The 25923-nt window shown below is 43.3% G+C and overlaps 1 protein-coding gene across 6 annotated transcripts in view; it reads right to left on the bottom strand.

The window, feature by feature from the left end:
• Nucleotides 1-25923, bottom strand: part of ASPSCR1 (ASPSCR1 tether for SLC2A4, UBX domain containing) — a 106524-nt gene that overhangs the window by 3688 nt on the left and 76913 nt on the right. For 4 of the 6 annotated variants that reach the window (XM_069752463.1, XM_069752467.1, XM_069752462.1 and 1 more), the window contains 4 exons: nt 11114-11165; nt 2908-2977; nt 2646-2824; nt 2272-2530 (listed from right to left, as the gene is read on the bottom strand). In XM_069752463.1, coding sequence (XP_069608564.1) covers nt 2520-2530; nt 2646-2824; nt 2908-2977; nt 11114-11165 — 312 coding nt within the window. In that variant the 3' untranslated portion in view covers nt 2272-2519. Of the gene's footprint in view, nt 1-2271; nt 2531-2645; nt 2825-2907; nt 2978-11113; nt 11166-25923 lie in introns of those variants that run through there. The other 2 variants (XM_069752468.1, XM_069752466.1) reach the window with 1 other exon arrangement.

The raw sequence follows: 25923 nt of genomic DNA, 5'->3' as shown, positions 1-25923 counted from the left end.
ACTACCTGACTGCAGTTTTCGATATGTCAGGGGGTGCGGTTTTTAAAATGGTATCACGTTTGGGGGTTTCCCAATATATGAGACCCCTAAAGTCACTTCAAACCTGGATAAGTCCCTAAAAAAATAAATTTAGTAAATTTCCTTGAAAAAATGAAAAATTGCTGCTACATTTTTAAACCTCCTAAAATGCTAACAAAATAAAACAACATTTTACAAATGATGCTGATGTAAAGCCGACAAGTGGGAAATGTTATTTATTAATGATTTGCTGTGGTATGACCATCTGGATTAAAGGGATAATCATTCAAATTTTGAAAATTGCAAACTTTTTTACATTTTTCTCAAATTTTTGATATTTTTTTATAAATAAACACAAAACATATTGACCTAAATTTACCATTATCACAAAGTATAATGTGTCACGAAAAAACAATCTAAAAAATCACTGGGATTTGTTGAAGCGTTGCAGAGTTTTTACCACATAAAGTGACACTGGTCAGATTTCAAAAATTTGGCTCCGTCACTAAGGGGTTAAACCCTACTCAAATAAGTTGTAAAACCCTATTTGCCCAATGTAAAGAAAGCTTTATGCCTAGCCTTTTATAACGGATATCACCTAGCTTCACACATTGTTGGCTAGCAATGTTACTTAGGTATGTGATAACATCTTTCTTCTCAGCTTGTCTTTCAGGAATGAGACCCCACCAATATGAGTTGTAAGAATGTTTTCTTTGAATAATACTTCACATTTTTCATAAAGTCTCGTTAGTAATAATGAAACTATATAGTCTAATTTCTTAACTTTTGAGCTCTACCTAATTAGAACGTCACCCAGCTTTCCCAGATGTAACCGAGAAAAGGTTAACCTGGGTTCCTAACTTGATAGGAAATATCAACTGAAGAAATTATTAGAAAATTCATTTCTAAGCCTTCTTTGGCTGTCACCACAGATCCCACTTACAGAATAAGCACAGAAATTCTCAATCCAACCACATGTATTCATTCTCTTCTGATGAATCTGCAGCCGGATCACAAGTTGCTTATCTCATCTCTGAGAACATACTGCTCGTCATTTGCAATTTTGGCCACTCTTCAAAGAAATTTATGGAGCAAATTGGGAAACTTTTTCATGAGCATCTTGAGAAACACTTCCGAAAACAGACTGAGTCCTTCAGACAGAGTGACTCCTCTCTGTGCAGCAAACCTCCCAAAAGTTTTCTTTCCCCTTTTCTAAAACATCCCCTAAATTCTCTTTAAACTCAATCTCTCTAAATACCAAGCGGTCCCTTTGCGTCTGCTAAAACTATAGCTCCTCTTTAACTCCGCTGTCAACCCACCCCCTCTACTTTAAGCATTTGGAAATCATTAGGCATGAAGGAAAACATTCCCTGACTAGAGACAAAGACAGGTGTTGCTTTGATGCTTGGTCAATTGATATTAAAGTGTGTGGGTAGGGAGGGGACAAGTGACAGTCGCCAGTGGAAAGGTGCAGGTCCTTAATTAACTTTCCATATGCACTTTGGTGTCGGAGCAGTCACAATTAATGACATCTGAGCACACAAAGACCAGGAGTGTCGTTATATATTCAGGTCTGTTTTCCATGCTTCATCAGAGAAAAGAAAATTGTGTAGTTGTAGAACGAGGTGACGCAAAATATTATGAGGAACACTGAGTGCATTTTATTCCTAGCTTTTTATAAATGCCAAAGATTGTCCCTTTTATCAGCTCCGGCATCTCATGTGTGGCTCAGACGCAACCTCACTGAGGAAGCCGTGCCAACAAAGGACAATTTCAACCCAGGAAAAGCACCAGCCAAGGAAAGCACGGGGTGGAGGAAACAGGGAGTACAGACAAACTCGAGGTAAAAAGGACCTTTTCAGCTTGGGTTCCTTGTTGTTGGAGGATGAGTAATTAGCAAAGTCAATATGGTGAAGTGGAAAGAGATCAGAGCCAAGTAGCTGACTTCAAAGACATTTGGACATTTTAAGTAGTCTCCTGCATCGTTAACACAAGGCTGTGTTGTGCTGTCGGAGGCATCATTTTGGATCATTATCCAAGGCAGCTAGAAAACAGCTTCCAAAAGGACATGTTCATCCATTAAAAGTTTTTTTTGTTTGTTTTTTTTCCCACTTACAGAACATTACCATCAATCTAGACAAGAGTCGTCACATCATACCAAATGTCAAACTACCGGATTCACGGCACTGGCTCACATGCTGTAAGCAAAGGTTAACGTTGTGTGTAACAGAAAAATAACGGGGGGAAAAGGCATAGCAAAAAAAACTTTAATTTGTTTAATTTAATGATGCAAACAACTTTCCTTGTGCGCACTTATTTCAGCACTGCTGAAGCAAGACGTGACGCGCATGTAGTACAATTACATCTGTGTCAGTTCAACCTTAGGAACTTGCGAGATCCTATCAACCAATCAATGCAGAACGTTCAACCGCAGAAAGAACTCCAAATAACTGGTAACCAGACGGTTTAATGCCTCAGACTCCTGTAAAGAGGAACGTCACTCAGTTCTTTCCTGAGGAAATCAGAAGCATCAGCAATTAGCATGTGAATGTAGAAGGTACATTCAGGAAGCGTAATCTATAGCCTAAACCCAGACCACGTGGGGCTCAGCTATGTGCACTCATTACCTGGCAGTTTCAACCACTTGGGTACTTTGCCGTGATCCCTTTGAACTTGCTGATGAGAATCAGGGATTCCTGACAGCTCTTCATAATTCTCCGGTGCTCTGTGAGCTGCCTGTGAGCCATTGTCCAGATACTCCTCCATCACAGGTGCTGCTGACACAGCTGGGATACGTGGCATGGCCCTGGCAAGGTAGAACGTCATCACTGAGGACAAGTGGACAGCAACACGTTGTGCCCTTCTACATTAATTTAAAGCCTCAGTTACCTGGCAATGATAATGTCAGCCTGAGAAAGAGATATTGCTTCATTCACAAAGTTTTGCCGCAGGAATTGTTCTGTAAAGTGAAAAGGGAGATGTATGTAAATAATAAAACGTTCCCGTTATTTTTGTACATGTAGAGATAATGTGAAGCCATAATGTGGGGGATTTGATTGGCCAGGAGCTAGTAAGATGTTACACAAGTCATCTACAATATTACTAGGTCCCTATAGATCAGGGATCCGTAACTTGTGACTCACGGGACCATCATGTGTGGCTTGCGGCTGTCTGCCAGCTTGGTGCATTAGCACCAGATCTAGCAAACAGAAGAGCGAGACTCCAGATAGTGACTTTTGTGAGTAGGCCAACTTAGAAAAGCAGATCTTGATGCTTATATACTGGCCTTGGAGTTGGAGAGATACATTAAGTTATAAGCTGGACATAGGATGATATTGCAAGATAGAGTGCTGATGATGCTAGAATACCAAATGAGGTTACAATGGGAAGTCCTAGATGCAAGTATACGGCCTCAGTGTGATTTCTGTGGGGAGGCTTTAGCTATCATACCGATAATAGGGGCTCCGGGTGTCACTACTTTGAGGGAGGGGAGAGCAGTAGCTGAGGAACGGTATTCGAGGGGCTCTGGATGTGTCTCGTGACCCTCTCAGAGCCAAATGTGGCTCTTCCGGTAAAAAAGATTTTGGGATCACTGCTGTAGACTCATTTGATAGGTAGCTAACTGCCCATACTGACAGGTTTATAATGTACAGTACAGACCAAAAGTTTGGACACACCTTCTCATTTAAAGATTTTTCTGTATTTTCATGACTATGAAAATTGTACATTCACACTGAAGGCATCAAAACTATGAATTAACACATGTGGAATTATATATTTAACAAAAAAGTGTGAAACAACTGAAATTATGTCTTATATTCTAGGTTCTTCAAAGTAGCCACCTTTTCCTTTGATTACTTTTTTGCACACTCTTGGCATTCTATTGATGAGCTTCAAGGGGCAGTCAACGGGAATGGTCTTCCAACAATCTTGAAGGAGTTCCCAGAGATGCTTAGCACTTGTTGGCCCTTTTGCCTTCACTCTGCAGTCCAGCTCACCCCAAACCATCTCGATTGGGTTCAGGTCTGGTGACTGGAGGCCAGGTCATCTGGTGTAGCACCCCATCACTCTCCTTTCTTGGTCAAATAGCCCTTACACAGCCAGGAGGTGTGTTTGGGACCATTGTCCTGTTGAAAAATAAATGATGATCCAAATAAACGCAAACCGGATGGAATAGCATGCCGCTGCAAGATGCTGTGGAAGCCATGCTGGTTCAGTATGCCTTCAATTTTGAATAAATCCCCAACAGTGTAACCAGCAAAGCACCCCCCACACCATCACACTCCCTCCTCCAAGCTTCACGGTGGGAACCAGGCATGTAGAGTCCATCCGTTCACCTTTTCTGCGTCACACAAAGACACGGTGGTTGGAACCAAAGATCTCAAATTTGGACTCATCAGACCAAAGCACAGATTTCCACTGGTCTAATGTCCATTCCTTGTTGTCACGCACGCGCCCAGACTGGTTGGCGCGGGCATATGAGGGTGTGGCCCCACTGGACCACAGACCAAACTTCCCTGGAAGGGGCGTAACTAAGTAGCTTCCTAGGTGTTCGCTGGAACCTCTGATGGTGAGGTCAGACTTATGCAATAGGAAGCAACCAGGTGCCACTCCAGGGTGATGTCTGGCTGTGGCTGCTGATCCCACTAAGGAACGGAGCGGGCACGGCTGGCACACTGGCTGACAGGCGTGTTATGATAAGGTAATTCAGTACCACAATGGACATAGAGATCAGAGCACATACAGTGACCTGACAATAACCCAAAAACATAGAACGAGCTCTGAGACGTGGGAACTCTGCTGACCGCAATCCCTAATCCTCTCCAACCACACTAGAGGCAGCCGTGGATTGCGCCTAACGCTCCCTATGCAACTCGGCACAGCCTGAGAAACTAGCTAGCCTGAAGATAGAAAATAAGCCTATCTTGCCTCAGAGAAATACCCCAAAGGAAAAGGCAGCCCCCACATATAATGACTGTGAGTTAAGATGAAAAGACAAACGTAAAGATGAAATAGATTTAGCAAAGCGAGGCCCGACTTTCTGAACAGAGCGAGGATAGGAAAGATAACTTTGCGGTCAACACAAAACCCTACAAAAACCACGCAAAGGGGGCAAAAAGACCCTCCATACCGAACTAACGGCACGGAGGTACACCCTCTGCTTCCCAGAGCTTCCAGCAAGCAAGAAAAAACAAATAGACAAGCTGGACAGAAAAAAACAGCAAACAAAATAGCAAAGCAGAACTTAGCTATGCAGAGCAGCAGGCCACAGGAACGATCCAGGAGGAAACAGGTCCAATACTAGAACATTGACTGGAGGCCAGGATCAAAGCACTAGGTGGAGTTAAATAGAGCAGCACCTAACGACTTCACCACATCACCTGAGGAAGGAAACTCAGAAGCCGCAGTACAACTTTCCTCCACCAACGGAAGCTCACAGAGAGAATCAGCCGAAGTACCACTTGTGACCACAGGAGGGAGCTCTGCCACAGAATTCACAACACAGGCGGGCACGGCTGGGACACAGGCAGGCAGACGGGTACAACAGACACTGGTGGGCAGGCGGACACGACTGGCTCTCTGGTAGGCAGGCAGGTACGGCTGGAACATAGGAAGAACCGGTAGGGATCGGTCTGCAGGCAGGTATGTGAAACAGGTAGGAACCTGTTCAGACAGGAGGACTAAGTAACAAGTAGAGAAAGACCGCAAGAGCGGATGCAGAGCGAAAGCACAAGAGCTAGAACCAAGAACAGAAACGCAGGAGGCTGAGTACAAGTAGAAGGTGGAACTAAGAGAAGGAGAAGGCAAAGCCAAGGATGGAGCCGCAAGAGGCGGAGCCAGGAGCAGAGACGCTGGAGGCGGAGCCAAGAGCGGAGACGCTGGAGGCGGAGCCAAGAGCGGAGACGCTGAAGGCGGAGACGCTGGAGGCGGAGCCAAGAGCGGAGAGGCTGGAGGCAGAGCCAAGAGCGGAGAGGCTGGAGGCGGAGCCAAGAGCGGAGACGCTGGAGGCGGAGCCAAGAGCGGAGAAGCTGGAGGCGGAGCCAAGAGCGGAGATGCTGGAGGCGGAGCCACAGAGCAAAGCCACAGAGTGTGAAGCAAGGTCAGAGTGCAGAGCAGAGAGCAAAGCCACAGAGAGTAAAGCAAGGTCAGAGTGCAGAGCAAGGTTACAGAGAGCAGAGCTGAGGGAAAAGCTGAGAGACACAGAAGCACAGGTTGTGGTAGAACTGAGCAAAGAGAAGCAGAGCACAGACAGTGGCGAACAGAGCAGAAAAGGCAAACCAAGACAGATATAAACAGACAGTGGAATAGGACTAGACTAAGACAGTCAGGAACGAGACAAGAGACAGAGACATAGACAAAGGCCAGGGTACTAAGCCCCACTGGGTGGCTACACAGGACTAAGACCAGGGTACAACGCCCCCCTGGGTGGCAGACAAGAGAGAGTAACCGAGACAGGACCTGGCACCTCAGCAGCTAAGAACTGACTGAGGGAGTAAGTTGCACAGGCCCAGACCACAGGGTGGAGCTGCACTATATACAGGAGGCCTCTAGGTAATTGGTCAGGAACTGATTAGACAGATGCACCTGATTCCTATAAGAACCAGAGAGTTCAGGCGCCGGCCCCCTACACACATAGCCATGAAGCATGCACAGAGCAGACACACAGAACATGGAGCTGGCATGAAACAGAAACCACATCATGGCCTGGAGCAGTGGGTAAGATTGTGTGAGAGATGTGAGGCCATGCCGTGATGCCAGCAGAGTTGTTACACTTGTGTTCTTTAGCCCAAACAAGTCTCTTCTGCTTGTTGCCTGTCCATAGCAGTGGTTTCCTAGCAGCTATTTTACCATGAAGGCCTGCTGCACAGTCTCCTCTTAACAGTTGTTGTAGAGATGTGTCTGCTGCTAGAACTCTGCGTGGCATTGACCTGGTCTCTAATTTGAGCTGCTCTAAACCTGCGATTTCTGAGGCTGGTGACTTGGATAAACTTATCCTCAGAAGCAGAGGTGACTCTTTGTCTTCCTTTCCTGGGGCGGTCCTCATGTGAGCCAGTTTCTTTGTAGCACTTGATGGTTTTTGCCACTGCACTTGGGGACACTTTGAAAGTTTTCCCAATTTTTCGGACTGACTGACCTTCATTTCTTAAAGTAATGATGGCCATTCATTTTTCTTTACTTAGCTGCTTTTTTCTTGCCATAGTACAAATTTTAACAGTCTATTCATCAGCTGTGTATCCACCAGACTTCTGCACAACACAACTGATGGTCCCAACCCAATTTATAAGGCAAGAAATCCAACTTATTAAACCTGACAGGGCACACCTGTGAAGCGAAAACCATTCCCGGCGACTACCTCTTGAAGCTCATCAAGAGAATGCCAAGAGTGTGCAAAGCAATCATCAAAGCAAAAGGTGGCTACTTTGAAGAACCTAGAATATAAGACATATTTTCAGTTGTTTCACACTTTTTTGTTAAAGGGAACCTGTCACCTCGTTTTTTCAGTAGGAGATAAAAATACCGTTAAATAGGGCCTGAGCTGTGCTTTACAATAGGGTATTTTTTGTCCCCTGATTCCCTACCTATGCTGCCGAAATACCTTACAAAAGTGGCATTTTTCGCCTGTCAATCAGGCTGGTCAGGTCAGATGGGCGTGGTCACAGCGTTGTTTCTCCCCCACATCTTGCTTATGCTTCCGTTGGTGGCGTAGTGCTTCTCGCATGCGCAAGTGCCGAATGCACTGCGCAGCTGTAGAAAAAGAGCGCACTCGCCGCTATTCAGCGGTTTCTCGGTGGGCGCGGCCATCTTCCTGAGGCCGCGCGTGCGCAGATGGAGTCTCCTGCTTCCCGGGGCTTCAGGAAAATGGCCGTGGGATGCCGCGCGTGCGCAGATGGACATCGCGGCGGCCATTTTCCTGAAGCCGAGATTCGAACTCGGCTTCAGGAAAATGGCCGCCGCGATGTCCATCTGCGCACGCGCGGCATCCCGCGGCCATTTTCCTGAAGCCCCGGGAAGCAGGAGACTCCATCTGCGCAAGCGCGGCCTCAGGAAGATGGCCGCGCCCACCGAGAAACCGCTGAATAGCGGCGAGCGCGCTCTTTTTCTACAGCTGCGCAGTGCATTCGGCACTTGCGCATGCGAGAAGCACTACGCCACCAACGGGAACATAAGCAAGATGTGGGGGAGAAACAGCGCTGTGACCACGCCCATCTGACCTGACCAGCCTGATTGACAGGCGAAAAAGGACACTTTTGTAAGGTATTTCGGCAGCATAGGTAGGGAATCAGGGGACAAAAAATACCCTATTGTAAAGCACAGCTCAGGCCCTATTTAACGGTATTTTTATCTCCTACTGAAAAAATGGGGTGACAGGTTCCCTTTAAGTATATAATTCCACATGTGTTAATTCATAGTTTTGATGCCTTCAGCGTGAATTAACAATTTTCATAGTCCTGAAAATACAGAAAAATCTTTAAATGAGAAGGTGTGTCCAAACTTTTGGTCTGTACTGTACATGGGTGTGAGAATATAATAATAATCTTTATTTTAGATAGCGCTAACATATTCTGTAGTGCTTTACAGTTTGCATTTTGGGAAATTATTTTGAATAAACAACCCCCCTGTTCACTTGTGTTAGTGTTCTATTGAGTGTGTGATGTAAGAGGCTGTAGTATTATTATTATTATACATTTTTATAGCACCATTTATTCCATGGCGCTTTACATGTGAATACGGGGCAAATATAGACAAGTACATTAAACATGAGCAAATAAGGCACACGGGTACATAAGGAGGGAGGACCCTGCCCACGAGGGCTCACAGTCTGCAGGGGATGGGTGATGAAACACTAGGAGAGGGTAGGGCAGTTTGTGATATTTTATTGGAGACGACTTTCGAGAAGCAGCGGCCGGGTTCTAGCACAAACTTTTTTTTTTTACTTTTTTTCACTTACAGATGCTAAGGCTACTGAAAGATAATGCATGCAGAAGCAACTGCAGGCAAAATGTACAATTACATGGCTACTATTCAGATGGAGGTCTGTCATTATAATACAAAGACATTTTGAGTTTTCCAGAATGAGAAACGCTCTCAGGCCGGGATCACACATGCGAGAAAGACGTCAGTGTCTCGCATGTGAAATCCAAGCTATGGCACCGGCACTCCAGAGTGGAGCGTGCGGCTCCATGTGTTGCTATGCAGCCGCACGCTCCGCTCTGGAGTGCCGGCGCCAGAGAAGGGATTTCACATGTGAGACACGGATGTGTTTCTCGCATGTGTGATCCCGGCCTTACAAAGCAGCTCTCTTATCTAGCTCAGAGGGGGATGTCTAAAACAGAGGTCCCCCTCCCATGATGTTCACGCCTTCATAGGACATATGCTGTAAACTTATATTTCATGGCACTCCCATTTTAACCCCTTAGTAATCAAGCCAATTTTGAGCTTAATGACCTCACCAAATTTTACAATTCTGATCAGTTTCATTTTATGTGGTAATAAATATGGAATGCTTGAGAGGATTCCACTGATTCTGAGTGTTGTTTCGTCACATATTGTACTTCATGATAGTGGTAAAATGTATTCGATATGACTTGCGTTTATATGTGGGAAAAAATGGAATTTAGGCAAAAATTTAGAAAATGTTGCAATTTTCAAACTTTTAATTTCTATGCCTCGTTACACAACATAGTTAATAAATAACATTTCCCACATGTCTACTTTACATCAGCACAATTTTTGAAACAATCTTTTTTTGATAGTAAGTTAGAAGGGTGAAAGGTTGACCAGCAATTTCTAATTTTTTCAACCAAATGTACAAAACCATTCCTTTTTTTTTTTTAGGGACCACATCACATTTGAAGTGACTTTGAGGGGTCTATATGACAGAAAATACCCAAAAGTGACACCATTCTAAAATCTGCACCCCTCAAGGTGTTCAAAACCACATTCAAATTGTTTATTAACCCTTGAGTTACTTCAGGAGAACTGAAGCAATGTTGATGGGGAAAAAAATGAACATTTAATTTTCTTCACAAAAAAATGTATTTTAGGCCCAATTTTTTATTTTTTTTCACAAGGGTAACAGGAGAAAATGGACCACAAAATTTGTTGTGCAATTTCTCCTGATCACGCAAATACCTTATTTGTGGTAGAAATCCGTTTGGGCGCACAACAGAGCTCGGAAGGGAAGGAGCGCCATTTCACTTTTTGAATGTAACATTTGCTGGAACAACTGGCGGACGCCATGTCACGTTTGAAGAGCCCCTGATGTACATAAACAGTGGAAACCCCCCACAAGTAACCCCATTTTGGAAACCACATCCCTCAAGGATTTTATCCAGGGGTATAGTGAGGATTTTGATCTCTTATGTACGGCGCAGAATTTGATAACATTAGGTCGTCATATTGAATGCGTTGTCATTAGTGTTGAACGCAAGTGCTCACAACTCCAGTTTGCATCGGGTGCTCAGGTTTATACTGCGTATGCCCATTTTTTTTTTTCAAGAAGATGACGCGGATGGCCAGGGATGGATCAGGAGGGCCTGGAGATTGCGTGGGTCTCAGGGGCCATAATTTTTCTCTCCTCTGACATGTATATCATGTCAGAAGACAGAAAAAAAACTAACAGTGGACATAATTTTTTTTGGGGGGGGGGGGTTCTGATAGCCGTTATTTACTGCATAATAGCAATCGTGTGATGATCTCCCGGTAGGCAAGACCTCGGAGATTTTCTGATTCTGTGGGGTGCTACAGCGTTATTCCCGGTCGCTGTTTTAAAACGGCAATGAGGGAATAAGTACCCTTAGCGGACGCCGTTTTAATGCATATAGGCGGTCATTAAGGGGTTAAACAGAGGATCAGAGGCTGAAAAAAGCAACACCCTACATAATCAGAGATTATTTCATGACCTTGTGGGAAGTAATGGACAATGCTCCACGCAGACTGATGACATGGCGACATGTGAAAGGAGTAGTGCAATAATAGGATTGTCTGAGAGTGACAGCACATGTCAGGAAACAGCGTATTGTAACTTACCGTTTATACATTACGGCAAAACACATTTCATGACAGAATACATTGGTTGTGCATAAGATCGTACCTTTCTGTTTTGGTGACCCAAAATGAACAACAGCAGCAGGAAAAAGCTGGGCCTGGGGGGTGAGATGACAAAACAAAGAGCAAATATCAGGTTGTGTATACAATATAGTTTGTAACAATCTAAAGCAGAATCATCAGTACTCCGGATTGGAACCCTGCAATACACCTTCTACCAACATCCCCGAGCACCTTTTCTGATCTTTAGTCCCGGCCCGATGCTATCATTGCGGTGAGAAACACACAATGTACAGCCAGGCCTACTAATCAGAAGACATGGTAGGAATGCTGACAGGTAGGAGGAGGTACACAGGGTTTTCTTCTGGTGACCATAGACTGTAGGGTCCTGCAAATCAACTTGCTCATCTCTACAAATGTTTTGGATAATAAAGTTCTATTATTTTACAATATACAGTAGCTTTTACACTAATTGTTCACGGTTTTAAGTGCTCTGCTTGTTGTCATTCCATAAAGATCTGTCCTGGACATGCAGGTAAATGGCTCGTGACAGTATGAGCGCTTTGATAACTAATACTAACCAATGTGAAAAACAAAGCCAGCAATGCTGTTCGAACAACAGGAACAGCCATCCAAAGGATATATTCATTCTAATATCCCAGGTCAGAAATAGATGAGAGCAATGAATTCTGCTTGAATTGTTTGTTAGTTATTTGATCCAGCAAAAAGATAAACTGACACCATCCTACGTTTTTCGGTCTTGGACATCTTTATGATGAGGGAATTGGCCGTAGTCTCGGGATAGTGAGCACAAGTCACTGTTCTCATCTATGTAATTGTAACCAGTCCTGCAGCTAAGTATTCATCACATTACCAGCGCAGACATCCACTGGGAGAAAAAAAAATAAAAAAGATTCCTACTGAATGACAGTAAGGCAGGAAATGGATTATATGCACAGGAAATATATGGCAACAATGGAAAACCTTTTCATTGTACAAACGTAACATGGCTGGAATAAACCTTAAGTAAGTAAAGATGAGGGCGGAAGGAAGAAGATTGCATTGCAATATATAGTTATTGAAGCCACTCGCAAGGACAGCATGTGCAGTAAATAAACATATCTCGTCATTCATCTACTCTTGAAATACTCATACAGATTGAGGGACAGAAAGCGACTAGAGAATACATCTACTGAAAATGGGACAAATCCCCTGAAAATTCCGTGTAACCAGGGCCTTTGAAGTGAAACGTGGGTAGTGTTTATTGTTACATGCTGGTCCCTTCAGACAGGTGGAAGATCTCTACCATCCTGGAAAACAAATGTACCTCTTCTCAAGTTAGGGCAACCCATGTAAATGGAGAATGTCTGTATCCCACTGCCACCAGTGTGTAGAATGTTACAGCCAAAGTCTATGGGACCTGAGATTTCTACATGGATTTCCATGCTGACCAGCACTTGACCTGTGAAAGAGTACATAACCTTTCTTTTTCCTTTTTTGCAGATTAGTGGGGGTCTCAATTATTCGTTTGAAACACTTGTCTGATTGTTGGATGAGAGCTGCTGAAGAAGCAGGAATGTCTTGCTCTTCCTTGAGAGTTCATAGAGTAGAGTACTGTCTCAATGTGAGCTTATGAGACATGTTCTGAGCAAATGGTGGGGGTCTCAGGACCCAGACCCCACCAATCTGTAGGCTTCAGCGCCCCATCACACAGTTGAAAATAAACAATTATGTGTAGGTGTCCTGTAAAGAGGACCTGTTACCAGGTGATTAGTGGCCAGTTTGTTTTTTTTCTTTTAAGTCTGCCATTCAGTATTAGAGATATGGGCCTTTATATATCGTGCTACTTTTTCTGGTCTTTACAGGGGTATTGTGCACACAGGATTCCTTGGAATGTATTTACCATAATGACAAGACCAGAAAAATTAGAACTTAATTAAAAGGCCCAAATCTCCAGAACCATATGGCGGATTTAATCAAAATAGAATACTCAGGGGAGCAGCGGGAATTAAATAGGGGCAAAAAAATTGGCCACTTTTGACCTGGGGACAGGTTCTTTTGAGGCTATGTGCACACGTTGCGGATTAGCCTTAGGAATATCTGTTGCGGATTCTGCCTCTCCTGGCAGAAAACGCACCTGCGGATTTGTTGCGTTTTTTTTGTGCAGATCCGCAGCGTTTTTTGTGCGTTTTTGCTGCGTTTTTTACCCCTGCGGATTTCTATAATGGAATGGGTACAAAAACGCTGCAGATTCTCAAAAAAGAAGTGATATGCCACTTCTTTTAAACCGCAGCAGATTTTCCGCAACATGTACACAGCTTTTTTTTTTCTCATTGATTTACATTGTACTGTCAATCAATTGAGGATCTGCAGCGTTTCTGCACCGCAAAAAACGCTGCGGATCCGCAGAAAATCCGCAACATGTTCACATAGCCTTAAAGATGTAGCCATTTTTTTTTTGTGCTTTTGCTTTTTTCTCTTTATCTTCCAAGAAGCCATAACTTTTTCAATTTCTATTTCTGTCAATGTAGCCATATGAGAACTTGTTTTTTTATTGGAGCTGTATGAAGGCTTGTTTTTTGCACACTGAGCTGTAGATTTTATAGTTTTTTTTTTTTTGGGGGGGGTGGAGGGGGGGGGGGGGGGAGTGCAGCAACTGAAAATGGCAAATGTGGTATTTAAAGGGAACCTGTCACCCCGAAAATCGCGGGTGAGGTAATCCCACCCGCATCAGGGGCTTATCTGCAGCATTCTGTAATGCTGTAGATAAGCCCCCGATGTTACCTGAAAAAGGAGAAAAAGACGTTAGATTATACTCACCCAGGGGCGGTCCCGCTGCTGGTCAGGTCGGATGGGCGTCTCCGGTCCGCTCCGGCGCCTCCCATCTTCATTCCATGACGTCCTCTTCTGATCTTCAGCCACGGCTCCGGCGCAGGCGTATTTTGCTCTGCCCTGTTGAGGGCAGACAAAGTACTGCAGTGCGCAGGCGCCGGGCCTCTGACCTTTCCGGCGCCTGCGCACTGCAGTACTATCCTCTGCCCTCAAGAGGGCAGAGCAAAGTACGCCTGCGCCGGAGCCGTGGCTGAAGATCAGAAGAGGACGTCATGGAATGAAGATGGGAGGCGCCGGAGCGGACCGGAGACGCCCATCCGACCTGACCAGCAGCGGGACCGCCCCTGGGTGAGTATAATATAACGTCTTTTTCTCCTTTTTCAGATAACATCGGGGGCTTATCTACAGCATTACAGAATGCTGCAGATAAGCCCCTGATGCCGGTGGGATTACCTCACCTGCGATTTTCGGGGTGACAGGTTCCCTTTAAACTATTCCATCCTTGTTAACTGTGCGAGTGAAATCGTTTTATATTTTCATTAGATTAGACTTTTGCGGATACTGTGATACCAAATATGCTTATGTTTCTTTTTCTTTGGAGTGGGACAAGGAGAGTGATTTAAAGGGAACCTGTCACCCCAACCCCCCCCCTCCCCCCCTCCCCCCCCAGGCGTTTGTAACTAAAAGAGCCACTAATGCTGCATTCTGACAAAGACGCCTCACTGCCTCATTCATGGCCTGTGCGTGCCGGACGCCGCCTCCTCTTCCTTCATTAGCGTCCCCGGCGCCTGCGCTGTAAGTTTTTTGTCAGGCATGCGCAGTTGCGCTGCCCTTCGAACTTACAGCGCAGGCTTCGAACTTACAGCTAAAAGAGCCACCTTGTCAGAATGCAGCATTAGTACTGCACAAGGTGGCTCTTTTACTTACAAACGCCTGAGGGGGGGGGGAATGACAGGTTCCCTTACCTTCCTCCCCTTACCAACCTCCGCCGTACTATTACAGCGGAGGTCGGATCCCCTGCTTTGATATGGGCTCCGGCGCTGAGCCCACCTCAAAGCTGGGACATGTCAGCTGTTTTGAACAGCTGACATGTGCTGCCCGCAATAGCGGCGGGTGAAATCACGATTCACCCGCTGCTATTAACTAGTTAAATGCCGCTGTCAAATGCTGACAGCGGCATTTAACCGGCGCTTCCGACCGCGTGGCCGGAAATGATCGCATCGCCGACCCCGTCACATGATCGGGGGTCAGCGATGCGTCGGCATAGCAACCAGAGGTCTCCTTGAGACCTCTTTGGTTGCTGATGCCAGCTTGCTGTGAGCGCCACCCTGTGGTCGGCGCTCATAACATCCCTGTAATTAAGCTACATAGGAGCGATCTGATGATCGCTGCTATGTAGCAGAGCCGATCAGGCTATGCCAGCTTCTAGCCTCCCATGGAGGCTATTGAAGCATGGCAAAAGTAAAAAAAAAAAAGTTTAAAAAAATGTGAAAAAAAAATATAAGAGTTTAAATCACCCCCCTTTCGCCCCATTCAAAATAAAAAATAAAAAAATCAAACCTACACATATTTGGTATCGCCGCTTTCAGAATCACCCGATCTATTAATAAAAAAAAGGATTAACCTGATCGCTAAACAGCCTAGCGAGAAAGAAATTTAAAACGCCAGAATTACGTTTTTTTGGTCGCCGCGACATTGCATTAAAATGTAAGAATGGGCGATCAAAAGAATGTATTTGCACCAAAATGGTATCATTAAAAACGCCAGCTCAACACGCAAAAAATAAGACGCTATGGGTATTGGAAATTGGCGCAATTTTTTTTTAGCAAAGTTTGCCATTTTTTTTACCACTTAGATAAAACGAACCTAGACATGTTTGGTGTCTATGAACTCATAATGACCTGGAGTATCATAATGGCAGGTCAGTTTTAGCATTTAGTGAACCTAGCAAAAAAGCCAAACAAAAAACAAGTGTGGGATTGCACTTTTTTTTGCAATTTCACCGCACTTGGAACTTTTTTCCCGTTTTCTTGTACATGACATGCTAAAACTAATGATGTCTTTCAAAAGTACAACTTGTCCCGCAAAAAATAAGCCCTCACATTGCCATATTGATGGAGAAATAAAAAAAGTTATGGCTCTGGGGAGCGAAAAATGAGAACACAAAAACGAAAAGGGCAAGGTCGTGATGGGGTTAAACTTTTATGTTTTGTATTGTAATTTTTCTTTCAATATTTGAATACTTTAGACATTTATTTACTCCCCCTAGGGGGATTTGAACCTGTCATCTTTTAGTAGGTATGCTTTGCAGTATCTATACTACATACTGCAAAGCATTAGTATTGCAGTACATAATAAAAATAGCGATATCCTATGAAGCCCAGCCAAAGACGCACCAAGACGGCTGGAACATGGCCTTCATTAAGCGACCGGCTGACTTGGTATTCAGTTGGCACCCCGCGCCCATACCATTTCAAAATATTTTAATGCCACAGTCAGTGATTGACATTGGCATCTCAATGCCTAATTAGCAGTGTTTGGAGCTACAGTGGGGAAAATAAGAATTTGATACACTGCAGCTTTGGCAAGTTTTCCCACCTAAAAAGAATGTAGAGGTCTGTCATTTTTATCGTAGGTACAGGCAGAATCTAAAAATTAAAACAGAAAATCACATTGTGTGATTTTTTTCATTATTTGCATGAAATAAGTATTTGATACAATAGAGAAACAGAACTTATTATTTGGTACAGAAAACTTTGCTATTTCAGAGGTCAGACATTTCCTGTGATTCTTGACCAAATGTGCACAGACTGCAGCAGGGATTTTGGTCCACTCCTCATAGATATTCTCCAAATCTTTCAGGTTTCAGGGCTGTCGATGGGCAACATTGAGTTTCAGCTCCCTCCAAAGATTTTCTATTGGGATCAGGGCTGGAGACTGGCTAAGCCACTCCAGGATCTTGAAATGCTTTTTACAGAGCCTCTCCTTAGTTGCCCTGGCTGTGTATTTTAGGTTATTGTCATGCTGGAAGACCCAGCCACGACCCATCTTCAATGCTCTTACTGAGTGAAGGAGGTTGCTGGCTAAAATCTCACGATATATGACCCTATTCATCCTCCCTTCAATACGGTGCAGTCGTCTTTGTCCCCTTTGCAGAAAAGCACATCCATAGAATAATGTTTCCCCCACCATGCTTCACGGTTGGTATTGTGTTCTTGTGGTTGTGCTCATCCTTCTTCCACCAAACAGTGGAGTTGATACCAAAAAGTTCTATTTTGGTCTCATTTAACCACATGGCCTACTCCCATGCCTCTTCTGGATCATCCAGATGGTCATTGGCGAACAGGCCTGGACATGTGCTTGCGTGACCTGCAGGATTTTAATCCCCGACGGTATAGTGTGCTACTAATGGTAATGTTTGAGACTGTGGTCCCAGCTCTCTTCAGGTCATTGACCAGGTCCTCCCGTGTAGTTCTGGGCTGATTCCTGACCTTTCTCCGAATCATCCCTACCTCACAAGGTGAGATCTTGCATGGAGTCCCAGACAGAGGAAGATTGGCAGTCATCAACAAGCTGCTTGACTATTGTCCTGTAGCCCATCACAGCCTTGTGCAGGTCTACAGTTTTGTCCCGGGTGTCCTTATACAGCTCTTTTGGTCTTGGCCATGGTGGAGAGGTTGGAGTGTGATCGATTGTGTGGGTGAACATGTGTCTTATTTTTTCATTATTTATGAGTGAAGAGTACACGGGAAAAACTAACAGGTCTGTGAGACCGAAAATCCTTGCTCGATGGTAGGTGGTAAAATATGTATTCCATGCAATAAAATGCAAATTATTTAAAAATCATAGAATGTGATTTTCTGTTTTTTATTTTTAGATTCTGCCCCTTGCAGTTGAAGTGTACCTACAATAAAAATTACAGACCACTCCATTCTTTGTAGGTGGGAAAACTTGCAAAGTTGGCAGTGGATCAAATACGGTACTTATTTTCCCCACTCTTGCTCAGGTCACTGATGTTATAGGCAGGCGCTGGCTGTTTCACAAGCCAGGACCCACTGTGTACAGAGCAGGCCTAGTTTGTTAAGAGGTAAAAGGCGTATTCCCATAATTTAAAGTAATGGCATATTACTATGATTGGTGAAAGTTTAACCTCTACAGATGTAGATAGTGAATGGGCTGCAATATTTGCTTAGTGCTGCGTCCTCTAAACCAGCAGAGCTGCACCTTAGTTTTCAAGATCAATGGATCCCAGAAGTTATACTTCTACTGATCAAGTGCTGCCATATTAAAGTGACATACATTAACTATTAAATGAAAAAAAAAAATAATCTGACTTGTTTCAGAAGCCTGACAAGAAAGATGAGATATTAAGCAAAATCTGCTAATGAGTCCATTAAATAGTAACATCATGTCAAGTTATCACTACCCCATTTTTTATAGGATTTGTGAACTTGGGTGGTATCCACTAGCCACAATACTGGCATACAAGGATGGGTGCATATCTGGCCTTTTTTTCACCAAAGGGTAACCTGCGATTAGTGCAAATGTGGTTATTTTCTTATCTCTCCAAGTGATATGGAGGGATTCTGGTAGGGGACATATTTGCTAGAAGTTTCCTCTCTTTTTAAAAGATGATATCACATTGTTCAACTCCAATTAATCCAACTGGACAGTAACATCAAAAAGATCAAACTGGATCACCAGTGCACCTGCATACCAGAAGGCGTCCATACTTTTGATGTCTATTACTACCAGGTGCGTCACAAGGACTGAGCCAAGCCTATGTCCTTGCATCATCTGGTCCCTGGGAATCAAGCACATACAGTTCAGAACGTGTGCTGATGTGTATGACGGGAGGTGACATAGCGCTGCAGACTCCTCAGGGCTGTAGAAATTCAAGTGAATGGGTTGTTTTAGTGGCAGGTACATACATTTCGGCAAGTTCTATTTAAATGAATAGAACAGTCAGAAAATCTGCTGTGTGTGAATAAACCGTAAGGAGTGCTGCCCGTGTAGGTCAGATGGGTGCAGCATATGAAGCAGGACTTTTTAACATTTCCTTTTCTATCTGTATTGTGTAAGGTTGCATGCCATCAGAAAACAAAGACAGCTTTCCGTAAACTTTAATTACAGAGTACCAGACATGGTCAAAACTCAGAGAGAGAACACTCGCCAAAGCTTTGATGTTTCATCTGTAGGGATTTCACTATTTAGAGAAAGGACAGCTTAGAAAGGGCCCCTCGCTCCCCCTTGAAACACACTAGCCCCCTTTAAACACAACATTTCTTTTATGCACGCGGGAAGCTGGAAAATGAGGTTTGTGTAGCGTGTTAGTGCTGGAATTTTTTAATAACCTCCTCTCTCTCTTTACTCTTCCCCCCCAATTATCGTGGTGAATAATTAACATAGTGAAGGAGATAACTAAAGCCAGCATCTCCAAACTGAAAGATCTTTAGTTCAAAGCGCGTCCCTTTTTTTTGTCCATTCCCCCTGGTGCCGCCACTAAAACTTCCTTGTCAGTCAATCTCTGGGCAAACACTTCAAAGTCTCGTGAGGAAAAAGGCCCCGAGGGTCACAGAGAATTCATTGCAGGGAGGAACAGGCCGCACATACACCCAGCAATAGGAACACAAAGACAACAGAGCTCGGCGACACTGAGCCACAGATACACAAAGAATAAAGTCATACAGTGAAGAAGAAAAAAAAAAAAGTATAAATAGTGGAGGGGAAAAAAAAGAGTGGCGGAGACAAGGAGAACAGAGAGGAGGTATTCTGTACATCTGTCACCAAATCTATGTTTGTTTCTTCAGACATAAACAGAAGAACATAACAATCAAGTGTCCTCGAGCAGGGAAAGCTGGTGGCATGTGCAGCATTCCTTCCATCCCAGGATGGAAGCTGATTAGTGCCACAGGTCTGCTTAGTTTGATGTCTGAAGATCAATGGGACCAAGAGCACTTCAAAGAGCAAGCCGGGGATGACGGGCAGGATCCAGAATGCAAACATTTAGAGACACATAGGATGATCTGAGAGCTTTTGAAATGACGTTTAAGGCTTGAGCGATGTCTTCACAGGGAGCAGATCAAAAGCATCAGACAGGAAGGAACCACCAGCGAACAACGGAGAGGAACCAGAGCAACCAGAACAAGTACGCTATAATTATGGGGTCTGCGGCCATCCGGGAGAATCCAAGTGAGACCTTGACAAAACCTAAACTAACTACTACTAGTATTTGACAAAAAAGCATCCTGTGGCTGTGATGCAGGAAGGACGCAGGGTAAGAGATACCCTGGGGAGGCGGATCTGCTCAACCAAAACCAAAGTCAGAAAAGGTGTGCTCACAAGACCAAGAGGTTCTCATTTCTTAACAAAAAGCTCTCATTAGAAAATGGGCCTATTATTTAAATCAGGGTTTTTTTTATTATATGTATTGTTTTTTTTTAAAATGTTGCTAATGTTTTTTTTTCACATCACAAGCTTTACTAAAAAAAACAACAATGGACTGCGGTGGGACCATAATCAAGAAGGCCATTACACGTGATATACTAGTGTTGGCTCACCTGTGCTTAAAGGGAATCTGTCAGTAGGTTTATGCTATGTAATCTGACAGCAGCATGATGTAGGAGCAGGGACCCTGCTTTCAGCAATGTGTCACTCTTTGGGATTGTGTTGTTGCACTTTCAATAAAACCTGTTAGCAGGAGAGTATCACTACAGGAGGAGGAGTCTTGTACCATGTAACCACACCCCCACTGATTAGCAGCTTTCTGCCTATGCATAGTGTACACAGAAAGCTGCCAATCAGTGCTGTGGGAAGAATTATGCAAAGCTCAGCATTCTGTGCACTGAGATTTGCAGCAAACAGTGACTGTATCAAAATGACAGCATGCAACCCAAGGAGGGACATCTCTGGAATCATAGTTTCCAGCCTACACCATGCTACTCTCATAGCAAAAACCTGCTGACATAATCCCTTTAACCCCTTCCTGACATTGGATGTAACGGTACATCCTATTTTGCAGTGCATCCCCCTAAATGGACGTACCAGTACTTCCCATTCACCATCTCTATCTATCTATCCCCCACTCCCTCAAGATGGCTGGCCGATCATTGTACACCTGTGCTTTGTATCTCCCCCACCTCATTGTAGATTGTAAGCTCTCACGAGCAGGGTCGTCTTATCTTGCTTTAATTATTGTATTGTTAACGTTGTTACTTATGACTGTTGCGTTTGAAACTGTTAAACTGTAAAGTGCTGCGGAATATGTTGGCGATATATATATAAAGATTATTATTATTCCTGGATATGGTGCAGGCACAGTAGTTATGCCAGTACAATCCCAGCTGGGAGCTCGGCTTAAAAGGAACCTGACAGCAGGATTGTGCACAGCAACCTACAGACAGTGTCAGGTTGGCACCTTTATACTGATTACAATGATACCTGGGGTGATGAAATCCATCTTGTGGTTGTTGTTTATTCCTTATTGTTAATGATATGCTCGTGCCCCAGGGCGGCCTGTAGGGGTTTTCATGTGGTGCTCTGATTAGATATTCATAATGCAGCCTGCTGACAGGTCGCAGATCCCTCAATGACCTGCCCCCTAGTTTACATAATGAACATAATATTTACATAGAGGGTGAAAAAAAAAACTTCTGCCGGCATGCGCCAGCCATGGCACCTCTGCTGCAGCATAATAACATGTATATGAGTAATATGGTTGGGGTTATCCGGATATCTAATATATAATTGCCTAGAATACTACTTCCTGCAATTTGTGCCAACTTCCGTGGCTTTGTCCGGAGCTAATGTCTGGAGCTAATGTCCGGAGATAAGTGACGTCAACAGTGTCCAGTGTCAGAAACGTGCCGTACTGTGACACACTCCGCCCGCCATTTTGGTGTGATTTTTGAATTTTTACCTCACAGCAAGTTTCTACTGCGTGGAGGCGGGCCCAGTGACATTGCTCTTCAAGCTCCTGCCGAATTTCGTCAAAAAAATGATAATACCATTTACCAAAACTATATATATTTAGTTGTGAAGTGGTTCAGTGACATTTTCACACCAATTTTGAACTTTTGTTTGGTGTTTTCTCCATATACTGCCTATTATTTTTGTTCTTTCTTACTATTATTTATTAATTGTATTATTCTTACATTTGAATAAATAAAGTATATATGGATTCTAGACTCCCGATTCTTTAGAATCGGGCTGCCATCTAGTTAAAAATAAAAATCCATTTGAGAATGGCGCCCGCCCCACCTGCACAGTAGAAGCTATTGGTGTATAAAGAGGTGATCTGATAGCTGCTATTGCGCAGGTGCTGCCATCTTGCTAGAGAAGAAAAAAAAATCCTCCCCCAAGTTGGATCCACCTGCGCAATAGCAGCTATCAGATCATCTCTATATACACCTATAGCTGCTACTGCGCAGGCGGCAGCATCTTGGAGGAGGACATTTGTTATTACTCTAGGGCGCCTGCGCAGTAGTAGCTATTGGATCACCTCTATATACCAATAGCTGCTACTGCCATTTTCAAATGGATTTTTTTTTTTTTTTTTTAAACATCAGGATAACCCCAACCATAATAATTATATGCACATTACACATGCGATTATATTCATAATATAAACTAGGGGGCAGGTCAGTGAGGGATCAGTGACCGGTCAGCAGTCTGCATTATGAATATCTAATCAGAGCACCACATGAAGACCCCCCACAGGCCGCCCCGGAGCATAAGCATATCATTAACTCAAAACTGAAAATAAAGATTATACAACAACCACAAGACAGATTTCATCAACCAAGGTATCATTTTAAACAGTATAACGGCACCGACCTGACACTGTCTGTAGGTTACGGTGCAAAATCCTGCTGACAGGTTCCCTTTAAGTGATTTAACCATCTAAATGCCACGATCAATAGTGATCACAGCATTTAGAAGACCCCCCCACAACGCAATCATGGGCTGCCAATGGTGATCATTGCAACCCGACGTCAAATGATGGCCTTTGAGTCTGCCAGTTACGACGACCTATTAGACCACGCCAGGAGCATGGCCTAAAAGGTGTTCTGTCAGTGTAACACTGATAGATATAATGCATTGCAATGCATTATACCAGTGATCGGAGTAATAGAACTTACAGGAGTTTTCCACTAACAAAGTTAATGGGAATCTGTCAGAAGGCTTTTGCTATGTAATCTGAGGATAGCAGGACATGGAGGCTGAAACACAGAATTCAGCGATGTGACACTTGTCAAAGTACCTGCTGTTGTTTACTAACATTGCTGGTCTAGTCCAGCAACTAAGCACCTCACTGTCTCTGGACTTTGTACATGGAGGCCCTGGTGTGAGTGTGGTCCTCCTTCTCAGCTCTACTTGAATCTAAATCAATGTCTAATGATGTCTCAACAGCTGCACCCAGTAATCTAAGTTATACATCACTGGATTCAGTTTCCCTGAATCTGCTGACAACATTCCCTTTAATTTTAATAAACATTTTAAATAGATATTTCAATAATAAGTTCCACAATTTTATGTGTTTTACAAAATTGTACCTGTGCTGAGATAATCTTATAAATGTGTCCCTGCTGTGTACTGTGTAATGGTTGTGTCTGACCGTACAGAGTCATGGTCTGATCGTACCACAGCTCCTGGGCAGGGAAGGAGGCAAAAGAGTATACAGAAATTACAGCAGGAGATCACAGCTTATTCTTTCTTGGAGGTAAAACATTGCTTAAAAACAGGCAGAGTAATCAGCTGTGATTCTGTGCTGTAATATCTGTATACTCTTTTTTTCCCCCTCCCCTGCCCAAGAGCTGTGGGATGATCAGACCATGTTCCTGCATGTTTCTGCTCAGCTCAAGACCCATACAGTTGTCAGCAGAAAATAAAAAAGTTTTCTCTCTCAGAAAATAGCGATACAAAAAATAATTTTTTTCTAAAAAAATTTTGTCTAAAAGCGGCAAAACAAAAAAAAAAAAAACGTAGAAACGTGGTATCGTTTACCAGGGAGAATAAAGTTGTCTTATAACTTTTACCATACCGAGAATGGCATTTAAAAAAAAAAAAAAAAAACAGCTCCTGAATTGATGGTTTTTGTTCACTCTGCCTCCCAAAAATCGGAATAGGAAGCGATGAAAAAATGCTGTGACAGACAATGGCACCAATAAAAACTCCAAACTCCCGCAAAAAACAGGCCCCCACATGGGTCTTTTGGCAGAAACATAGAAAACTTACAGCTCTCAAAATATGGCAATGCAAACAAATGTTTTTTTTAGTTTGTGACAGCAACTAAACAGAAATAAAACTATAAATCTGGTACTGTTGTAATCACACTGGCCCAAAGAATAAAGTCGTCTAATCACTTATACCACAAGGTGAGGGAAGAAAAAAAAATAAAACCAATTCTCAACCTGCTATTGACTTGTTTATTCTGCCTCCCAAAAACTGTAGTTTATCCTGCGCTCTGTGCTGAGCTCTTACACCAGGGTTTCTGTGTAAATCTCTGAAATATGTGATATGAAAATTCCCTATAATGAGGCAGATGGAGGCACTTTGGACTCTCTATGGCGTATTTTTAGGAGCTAAAGCAACATTTTAATGGAAAAAATGGTAATTTTCAATTTACCCAGCTCAATGTTATACAATTCTGTGAATTGCCCAAGTGTTAAAAATGCTCACTACACCCATAGATGAATTCCTCGAAAGATGTATTTTACAAAATGGGGTCACTTGTGTTGGTTTCTCCTGTTTTGGCATGTCAGGGGCTCATCAAATGTGACATGACGTCTTCAATCTATTCCAGCCAAATGGCGCTCCAAAATTCAAACAAAGCTTCTTTCTTTCTAAGTCCTGATGACCACCCAAACAGTAGTTTTCCACCATATATGGGGTATCGATGAACTCAGGGAAAATTGCACACAAAAAATTGAACTGGCTATTTTCTCCTGTTACCATTGTGAAAATGAAAAATTTGTGGCAAAAGCAACATTTTTGTGAGAAAAGTGTATTTTTTTTATTTTCACGGCTCAACGTTATAAAATTCTGTGAAACATCTGTAGGTTCAAGGTTCTCATCACACAACTAGATAAAATTCTTAAGGGGTGTAGTTTCCAAAACAGTGGGGAATTCCACTGTTTAGACACATCAAGGCCCCTACAAATGCGACATGGCATTCACTGTCTATTCTGGTGCTCCTTCCATTCCGAGCCCTGCTGTGCACCAAAACAGCAGTTTTCCACCACATCTAGAGTATCGGCGTATTAAGTAGAAATTGAATAACACAATACTTAGTCCATTTTCTTGTGTAAATGAAAAATTGCAGGCAAAAGTACCAATTTTGTGGGAAAAATTAAAATGTTCATTTATTTCTTCGACATTGCTTTAATTCCTGTAAAGCACCTAAAGAGTTAATAAAGTGCTTCAATGTGGTTTTGAGGGGTGCAGTTTTTAAAATAGTGTCACTTTTAGGTATCTTCTGTCACATACAGTGGGGAAAAAAGTATTTAGTCAGCCACCAATTGTGCAAGTTCTCCCACTTAACCCCTTCACCCAGCTTTTTTGCTTTTTCGTATTTCGCTCCCCTTCTTTCCAGAGCCATAACTTTATTTTTCCATCATTATGGCCATGTGAGGGCTTTTTTTTTGCGGGACGATTTGTAGTTTTGAACAGTACTATTGGTTTTACCATGTCGTGTAACAGAAAACGGGAAAAAAATTCCAAGCGCGATGAAATTGCAAAAAAGTGCAATCCCACACTTGTTTTTTGTTTGGCTTTTTTGCTAGGTTCACTAGATTCTCCAGGTCATTACGAGTTCATAGACACCAAACATGTCTAGGTTCTCTGTTATCTAAATGGCAAAAAAATTCCAAAGTATGCTAAAAAATAAATAAATAAATAAAATGGCGCAATTTTCCGATAACGGTAGCGTCTCTATTTTTCGTGATCTGGGGTCTGGTGAGGGCTTATTTTTTTGCACGTCGAGCTGACGTTTTTAATTATACCATTTTGGTGCAGATAAGTTCA

The sequence above is a fragment of the Ranitomeya imitator genome, chromosome 2 (genome assembly GCF_032444005.1).
Source record: "Ranitomeya imitator isolate aRanImi1 chromosome 2, aRanImi1.pri, whole genome shotgun sequence".
Taxonomy (NCBI): domain Eukaryota; kingdom Metazoa; phylum Chordata; class Amphibia; order Anura; family Dendrobatidae; genus Ranitomeya; species Ranitomeya imitator.
Note: the sequence above shows the minus strand (reverse complement) of the source record. Positions and strands in the feature narration are given on the sequence as shown.